Source organism: Onychostoma macrolepis, chromosome 19 (genome assembly GCF_012432095.1).
Source record: "Onychostoma macrolepis isolate SWU-2019 chromosome 19, ASM1243209v1, whole genome shotgun sequence".
Classification (NCBI taxonomy): Eukaryota; Metazoa; Chordata; class Actinopteri; order Cypriniformes; family Cyprinidae; genus Onychostoma; species Onychostoma macrolepis.
This window is the reverse complement of record NC_081173.1, coordinates 15,412,327-15,421,044: the sequence shown is the minus strand read 5'-3', so window position 1 is coordinate 15,421,044 and position 8,718 is coordinate 15,412,327. Positions and strand designations below refer to the sequence as shown.

The following is an 8,718-nucleotide window of genomic DNA, read 5'->3' as shown; positions in this document are numbered from 1 at the left end:
CACCGGAGGATCTCACTGGACTCCCATCTGACTACGGGTGAATGGTGGGAGAGCCAGGGACGTCCCAGGATGATGTCCACGGTGGATCCTTCCAGTACCAGAAATGAAATCGTCTCCTGATGGAAGCATCCCACTTGCAGGGACACGGGAGGAGACCGGTACTTGATACGCCCACGCCCAAGCGGTTTTCCTTGGATGGTTTCTATCTTGAGCTCCTGGGCTTGCCTTCTCTGTGGGAGGTTGAGGTGTTTTAGGAGGGCGTGGGAGATGAAGTTTCCCGAGGAGCCCGAGTCAAGGAGGGCGGACCCTGTAACGGAATGCCGTGCGGTGAGTAGTTGGACTGGTAACATAGGTAATGTAGAGATCTCTGGCTCGACCTGGAGCGCACTCACCGATGGGCGTGGGGGACGTGAAGGGCACATCCGGATGATGTGTCCTGAAGCTCCACAATAAAGACACAGACCGGAGGCGAGCTGTCAAGCTCGTTCTGTGCGTGAGAGACGAAAGGAATCCACTGCCATGGGTTCTGGTACTGGAGGACAGGCTACGGGTGAGACTGGCGAAAGGGCGGTTTCACTCAGCTGGCAGGCGGTGAGGCGTTGGGATATCTTCATGGCCTTTTGCATGAAGATCTCGAGGCCCGCGGAGTCGTCATATATGACCTTCAGTGATCGGAGCTGAGGATTGAGACCTTGACGGTAAGCCGCCAGCAACGCCACCTCATTCCAACCACTAGAGGCCGCTAGCATGCGGAACTGCATGGTATAGTCATCCGTGGATCTTGAGCCCTGACGGTGGCGAAGGAGCTGGTCGGCGTCCGATAGAGAGCCGGTGGTTTGGCCGAAGACTTGCTTGAAGTGAGCTGTGAAGGCATCGAAGGAGTTAATTAATGGGCTCTGGGAATCCCAAATCGCTCGTGCCCAGAGCAGTGCTCGTCCGGTAAGCAGCGAAATCAGGAATGCCACCTTCGACCGCTCCGTGACAAATCTCTGGGGCTGCATCTCGATAAAGAGAGAGAGTTGAAGCATAAAACCGCCACATTCTACCGCCTCACCCGAATACTGAGCAGGAAAGGCCATGGGACTGGCTGAGGCAGATGGAGGTTGTGAGGCTCGAAGAGTGCTGACGAGCTCTCCGAGGAAGTCCGCCGCCACGGGGCTCTGGGATTCCATCCCCGGTCCTGGTTTTGCGGGTCTGGTATTCTGTCAGCACACAGACGAGAAGACACAGGCGTAAGTGCACAAACAGTATGTTTATTTGGCAGAGTCAGGGGGGTGAAGAACCAGGCAGAGAAACAAGGTGGGTAAACAGAGTGAACAGGTTACGTGAAGCTGGTCCGTGAGCGGAATCCTATCCTGTGTTCCTCCCTGGAGAAATGTGGAGATCCGGGGAACGAAGGAGCGGTGGAGCACTGGGGCTGTCGAGAACGGGGGATGATCGCAAGACAAACTGGCTGGTAAGTAGAGCAGAAGAGAGTCAGGTTAGTACACAATGAATGTTCAATACTAGACAGTGCCTGTGCAGGAGGAGTGCCTTCTTATAGTGCTCGGGCTGAGTGATGACAGGTGGCGGTGGTTAGTACTCAGGTGATTGTGATCTGGTGTGCGTGATTGGTGGTGACTGTGGCTCTCTGACATCACCAAGCTGCTTGGTGATGGTCTTGTAGCCCATTCCAGCCTTGTATAGGTCTACAATCTTGTCTCTGACATCCTTGGACAGATCCATGTCTAACTAGTATGTAGCACCGTGATCCTGCGAGACACGACATTTCGTTCCGCTATATGTCCACACATGTAGCAGAATGACAATAAAGCTCAACTTGACTTGACTTGACTTGACTTGTATAAAAGACACCTGGGAGCCAGAAATCTTGCTGATTGATATAGGGGATCAAATACTTATTTCACTCATTAAAATGCAAATCAATTTATAACTTTTTTTTAAATGTGTTTTTCTGGATTTTTTAGTTATTCTGTCTCTCACTGTTGAAATAAACCTACCATTAAAATTGTAGACTGATCATTTCTTTGTCAGTGGGCAAACATACAAAATCAGCAGGGGATCAAATACCCCCCCCCCCCCCCCTACTAGCTGTACCCCTGCAGTGATTTTTCTAGTTGACTTCTAAAGGTTTGTGAGGTGTTGAGATCTTGCTGTCATTCTCTGTTAACTGAAGTTCAGAATCCATCCATCCGTCTCTGTAGTCAGCTCCCTAGGTTTTGAATATATACAGTGAGGAAAATAAGTATTTGAACACCCTGCTATTTTGCAAGTTCTCCCACTTAGAAATCATGGAGGGGTCTGAAATTGTCATCGTAGGTGCATGCCCACTGTGAGAGACATAATCTAAAAAAAAAAAATCCAGAAATCACAATGTATGATTTTTTTAACTATTTATTTGTATGATACAGCTGCAAATAAGTATTTGAACACCTGTCTATCAGCTAGAATTCTGACCCTCGTAGACCTGTTAGTCTGCCTTTAAAATGTCCACCGCCACTCCATTTATTATCCTAAATTAGATGCACCTGTTTGAGGTCGTTAGCTGCATAAAGACACCTGCCCACCCCATACAATCAGTTAAGAATCCAACTACTAACATGGCCAAGACCAAAGAGCTGTCCAAAGACACTAGAGACAAAATTGTACACCTCCACAAGGCTGGAAAGGGCTACGGGGAAATTGCCAAGCACCTTGGTGAAAAAAGGTCCACTGTTGGAGCAATCATTAGAAAATGGAGAAGGCGATTAGTCACCAGAAGAGACAGACGGCAGTGCGTAAGTGTTTTAATACTCATTCTTAGCTCTGTTGTTTAAATTAATTCCTTGTTGCTAGGAAAGAATAGTTCGTTTCCTACCTATTTCTATTCTGCTTTTTCGTTGTGGTTTATATTTTTGATTGCACTTATTGATCATTATAATAACTGCCCTTTAGCTTAAACTCCTTTCCTGCACTTAAGTGCGAAGTGTTAGTTTCGATTTGAGCCATTGCCCTGCGATTGGCTGGTGGTTGTGCTAATTAAAAGCGACCACAGCGACTGTAAAAACTATTTAAACTGTTCGGGCACTGTTAGACCCGGGAGAAGGCGATTAGTCACCAGAAGAGACAGACGGCAGTGCGTAAGTGTTTTAATACTCATTCTTAGCTCTGTTGTTTAAATTAATTCCTTGTTGCTAGGAAAGAATAGTTCGTTTCCTACCTATTTCTATTCTGCTTTTTCGTTGTGGTTTATATTTTTGATTGCACTTATTGATCATTATAATAACTGCCCTTTAGCTTAAACTCCTTTCCTGCACTTAAGTGCGAAGTGTTAGTTTCGATTTGAGCCATTGCCCTGCGATTGGCTGGTGGTTGTGCTAATTAAAAGCGACCACAGCTTTTTCACTCTAGACTGTGTATTTGTTTGAGGTGTGTGCGCTGGCGGAAGCGTCTGCGGAAGCGTTCAGCCGTCGTGTTCAGCCTCCTCGTGTGAAGACCGAGGAGTGTAAAGACCTGCGACTTTTTCCTGTGCGACTTGAACCGAGCAACGACACCGAGCTACACACTTAAGTATCTTTTTCCTTCCTCACTCTGCTCTCCTATCCTCTTTCCTTCTACCTCTATCATGTGTCTCCAAAACATTCCGGTTCTCTCTCAGCCACGCTCTAACATCACTCGCAGACGGCAACGTAATACTGCTAACCCACGCCCTATCTCTACATCTTCCACAACACCTCTGGCTTTCTCTGTGGGTCTCTGGAATTGTCAGTCAGCCGTCAACAAAGCTGACTTCATTTCTGCCTTTTCTTTAAAATCCACTCTCAGCATCTTGGGCTTGACTGAGACCTGGATTCGTCCAGAAGACTCAGCAACCCCAGCTGCTCTCTACTAATTTCTCTTTCTCTCATACTTGGCGTCAAGTTGGTCGGGTGGGGTACTGGCCTGCTCGTTTCACACAATTGGAAATACTCAACCCACTCTACCCTTTGCAATTACAACTCATTTGAATGTCATGCCATTACTGTATCAGCTCGATAAAACTCCAGATTGTGGTAATCTACCGTCCCCTGGACAAATTCTAGCCACCTTCCTAGAGGAGCTGGACGGGTTGTTGTCCTCTTTGTGGAGGATGGCATTCCACTCTTAGTCTTTGGTGATTTCAACATTCACCTAGACAAGCCTTATGCTACAGACTTCCACTCGCTACTAGCTTCATTTGATCTCAATCGCCTTACCACTACTAGCACGCACAAATCAGGCAACCAACTTGATTTAATTTACACACGCAATTGTACTGCAGATAACATTCTGGTACAACCGCTACATATCTCGGACCATTTCTTCATTACATTTACACTACATTTTGCTACCCGTGTGCCACCAACCCCCTACCGGTTACTTTTAGACGAAACCTGCGCTCCTTTCTCCTTCCCATCTTTCCTCTGTAGTATCCTCCTCTCTTCCCTCACCTACCCATTTCTCATCTCTGGATGTAAACGCAGCTACTGAAACTTTATGCTCTACCTTAACTTCTTGTCTAGACGACATTTGTCCTCTCTCCTCTAGGTCAGCACGGACTGCCCCTTCTAACCCCTGGTTATCTGATGTTCTTCATGAACATCGGACTAAACTCAGAGCGGCAGAGAAAATGGCACAAATCAAACAACCCGTCGGACCTGAGTAGGTATCAGTCTCTGCTCTCATCTTTCTCTGCTGATGTCCACACTGCCAAATCCTCACATTTCCACAACAAGATCAACAGCGCTCCAGACATGCGTAATCTCTTCAGAACATTTAATTCTCTCCTCTGTCCCCTCCACCACCTCCCACCACTTCTATTACAGCTGATGACTTTGCTACTTTTTACAGACAAAACTAGATCGATCAGTAATCAGTTCTCATCTCCACGCACACAGGACCCCCAACCAACCACTTCCACTGCTAAACCTCCCATTTTCTCCTTCTGTCCCCTGACGGAGGCTGAAGTATCCAAACTTCTCCTCTCCAACCATCCTACAACATGTCCTCTTGACCCAATCCCTCGCACCTTCTGCAAGCAATCTCTCCCACGCTCTTACCGACACTCACACACATCATCAACACATCCCTCCTCACAGGCATCTTCCCCACTGCGTTCAAGCAGGCTCGGGTAACCCCATTGCTCAAAAAACCTACATTAAACACTTCTCTTATAGAAAACTATAGACCTGTCTCTCTCCTTCCATTCATAGCGAAAACACTTGAACGTGTTGTCTTCAACCAGGTCTCATTGTTTCTTTCACAGAACAACAAACTGGACGCTAAACAGTCAGGTTTCAGGAGTGGCCATTCAACTGAGACTGCGCTTCTCTCGGTCACTGAAGCCCTGCGAATTGCAAAAGCCCATTCCAAATCATCAGTCCTCATTCTGCTGGATCTATCTGCCGCGTTTGACACTGTCAATCATCAGATACTCCTCTCCACTCTCATCACTGGGCATCGCTGGAATTCCACTTCGCTGGTTTGAATCCTATCTCACTGGTAGGTCTTTCAGGGTGGCCTGGGAGGGAGGTATCCAAAGCACATACACTGGTCACTGGGGTTCCTCAGGGATCGGTTCTTGGACCTCCTCTTCTCCACATACACTACATCACTGGGTCCCATCATACAGGCACATGGATTCTCCTACCACTGCTATGCTGATGACACACAGCTCTATCTCTTTTCAACCAGATGATCCAACGGTAGCTGCAAGGATCTCAGGTTGCCTGTCAGACATCTCGGCATGGATGAAAGAACATCACCTCCAGCTCAACCTGGCAAAGACTGAGCTTCTTGTCTTTCCTGCCGCTCCAACTCTACAGCATGACATCACGATCCAGTTAGGTTCATCAACAATTACCCCATCAACTTCGGTCAGAAATCTTGGTGTAATCTTTGATGACCAGCTGACCTTCAAAGACCACATTGCAAAGACTGCTCGATCTTGCAGGTTTGCACTACACAACATCAGAAAGATCAGGCCCTTTCTGACGGAGCATGCTGCACAACTTCTTGTCCAGGCCCTTGTCATTTCTAGGCTGGACTACTGCAATGCTCTTCTGGCTGGACTTCCATCAAACACAGTCAAACCTCTACAAATGATTCAGAATGCGGCGGCACGACTGGTCTTCAAGGAACCCAAAAGAGCCCATGTTACACCTCTCTTTATCTCATTGCATTGGCTACCAATCGCAGCTCGCATCAAGTTCAAGACACTGATGCTTGCTCATAGAACAACCACAGGCTCAGCACCCGCCTACATGCACTCACTATTAAGAATCTACATCCCCTCCAGAAGTCTGAGATCTGCTAGTGAGCGACGCCTCGTGGTACCATCACAAAGAGGCTCAAAATCACTCTCCAGAACATTCTCGCTCACCATTCCTGGCTGGTGGAATGATCTTCCCACCCATATTCGGAGTACTGGATCCCTGTCAATCTTCAAGCAACAGCTGAAAACTCATCTCTTTCGACACTACTTGACTTCAACCTACACATAAAAAAAAAAAAAAAAAAAATCTTTCTCCTTACTTATTCCTTCCCTTGCTAGCTTGTACTTATTTAAACAATGCCTGAGACTTGGTGTTACAAGCACTTCCTTTGTCGAATTGCCTCTTCAAGATGAATCGCTTCATGTGTTCCCCAAATTGTAAGTCGCTTTGGATAAAAGCGTCTGCAAAATGACTAAATGTAAATGTAAATGTAAAATGGAAGAAGCTAAACATGACTGTCAATCTCCCTCGGACTGGGGCTCCATGCAAGATCTCACCTCGTGGGGTCTCAATGATCCTAAGAAAGGTGAGAAATCAGCCCAGAACTACATGGGAGGAGCTGGTCAATGACCTGAAAAGAGCTGGGACCACCATTTCCAAGGTTACTGTTGGTAATACACTAAGACGTCATGGTTTGAAATCATGCATGGCACGGAAGGTTCCCCTGCTTAAACCAGCACATGTCCAGGCCCGACTTAAGTTTGCCAATGACCATTTGGATGATCCAGAGGAGTCATGGGAGAAAGTCATGTGGTCAGATGAGACCAAAATAGAACTTTTTGGTCATAATTCCACTAAACGTGTTTGGAGGAAGAAGAACGATGAGTACCATCCCAAGAACACCATCCCTACTGTGAAGCATGGGGGTGGTAGCATCATGCTTTGGGGGTGTTTTTCTGCACATGGGACAAGGCGACTGCACTGTATTAAGGAGAGGATGACCGGGGCCATGTATTGCGAGATTTTGGGGAACAACCTCCTTCCCTCAGTTAGAGCATTGAAGATGGGTCGAGGCTGGGTCTTCCAACATGACAATGACCCGAAGCACACAGCCAGGATAACCAAGGAGTGGCTCTGTAAGAAGCATATCAAGGTTCTGGCGTGGCCTAGCCAGTCTCCAGACCTAAACCCAATAGAGAATCTTTGGAGGGAGCTCAAACTCCGTGTTTCTCAGCGACAGGCCAGAATCCTGACTGATCTAGAGAAGATCTGTGTGGAGGAGTGGGCCAAAATCCCTCCTGCAGTGTGTGCAAACCTGGTGAAAAACTACAGGAAACGTTTGACCTCTGTAATTGCAAACAAAGGCTACTGTACCAAATATTAACATTGATTTTCTCAGGTGTTCAAATACTTATTTGCAGCTGTATCATACAAATAAATAGTTAAAAAATCATACATTGTGATTTCTGGATTTTTTTTTTTTTTAGATTATGTCTCTCACAGTGGGCATGCACCTACGATGACAGTTTCAGACCCCTCCATGATTTCTAAGTGGGAGAACTTGCAAAATAGCAGGGTGTTCAAATACTTATTTTCCTCACTGTATATTAGGGGTGTCAACATTAATATTTTTTTAACGCAAATTAATCATTTGATAAGGTTTGACCCCAACTTCTTCCTGTCATCGCAGCGTGGAAGGTTATCTATCATTGTGTGATGAGGGTACAGCGAACCAGTGTTGCCAGGGTAACGGCACAAGTGGGCTATTTTGAAAATACAGTCGCGGGAAAAAATTACAGAGCCGTGGGTTGCGCTTTTTTGGGCTACTTTTATAATGTACCCCGGCCGCCCAAAGTCTATATAGACAAATGAAAATTAAAATAGATCCTTTTACTAATGTGTATTATACTTGGAATGTATACCTGGCAACTTAAGAATGGAGAGGCGGTTGTAACATCACAAACAACGTGAGTTTCAGCCAGAGCACATGTTAAGGCTTTTACACAGCAGAAATAAACATGACAAGAGCCACTGTAGATTATATAATATAATAAACACACGATTACGATAGGATATTTGTATGTGAATTTTTTGAGGTGAATGTGTACATCTGAAATGCTAATTTGTGCAGCGATATAAAAGGCTATAAATAGCATATTTTAACAACAGTAAATGACTAAATTCAGCATGTGATCGCAAAAGGAAGTTATTACAAACACTCGATGGTGGTTTGAAGTGAGTTCTGAGTAAAAGTGTACTATTAATCTCATAAATTGTCTTATGAAGCTTGATGCTAATATTAGCTCTAATGCACCTCCAGAACAGGTCCAATTTTTCTTCATAATGCCTTTTGTCATAATACATGAAAGGTCGCAAGAAAATGTTTTGTTGTATTTATTTAGAAACACTTTTGGTAATAGTTGGGTAAATGGATACTGGGATTGAAGCAATGTGGCTTGGTAAACATTTTATTGCCAGTATAAAGGCTGATAATGGCTGAATAAAA

At 45.7% G+C, this 8,718-nt stretch overlaps 1 protein-coding gene across 1 annotated transcript; it reads left to right on the top strand.

Annotated features, from left to right (window-relative positions):
• Positions 1 to 4,627: 4,627 nt before the first annotated feature.
• On the top strand, positions 4,628 to 7,659 carry LOC131525432 (uncharacterized). Its single transcript, XM_058753045.1, has 3 exons — positions 4,628 to 4,659; positions 5,264 to 5,499; positions 5,692 to 7,659. Exons 1-3 carry the CDS (start codon positions 4,628 to 4,630, stop codon positions 6,498 to 6,500), a joined length of 1,077 nt encoding a protein of 358 aa, XP_058609028.1. The 3' UTR covers positions 6,501 to 7,659.
• The last annotated feature ends 1,059 nt before the right edge of the window (positions 7,660 to 8,718 follow it).

What these genes read in the sequence shown, in the direction of transcription:
- LOC131525432 (XM_058753045.1), top strand. Translation starts at nt 4,628, where the DNA reads ATGGCACAAATCAAACAACCCGTCGGACCTGA. An exon ending in AAACAACCCGTCGGACCTGA is followed by an intron (nt 4,660 to 5,263) that starts GTAGGTATCAGT and finishes TTTCTTTCACAG; the next exon opens with AACAACAAACTGGACGCTAA. An exon ending in GTTTGAATCCTATCTCACTG is followed by an intron (nt 5,500 to 5,691) that starts GTAGGTCTTTCA and finishes CTTTTCAACCAG; the next exon opens with ATGATCCAACGGTAGCTGCA.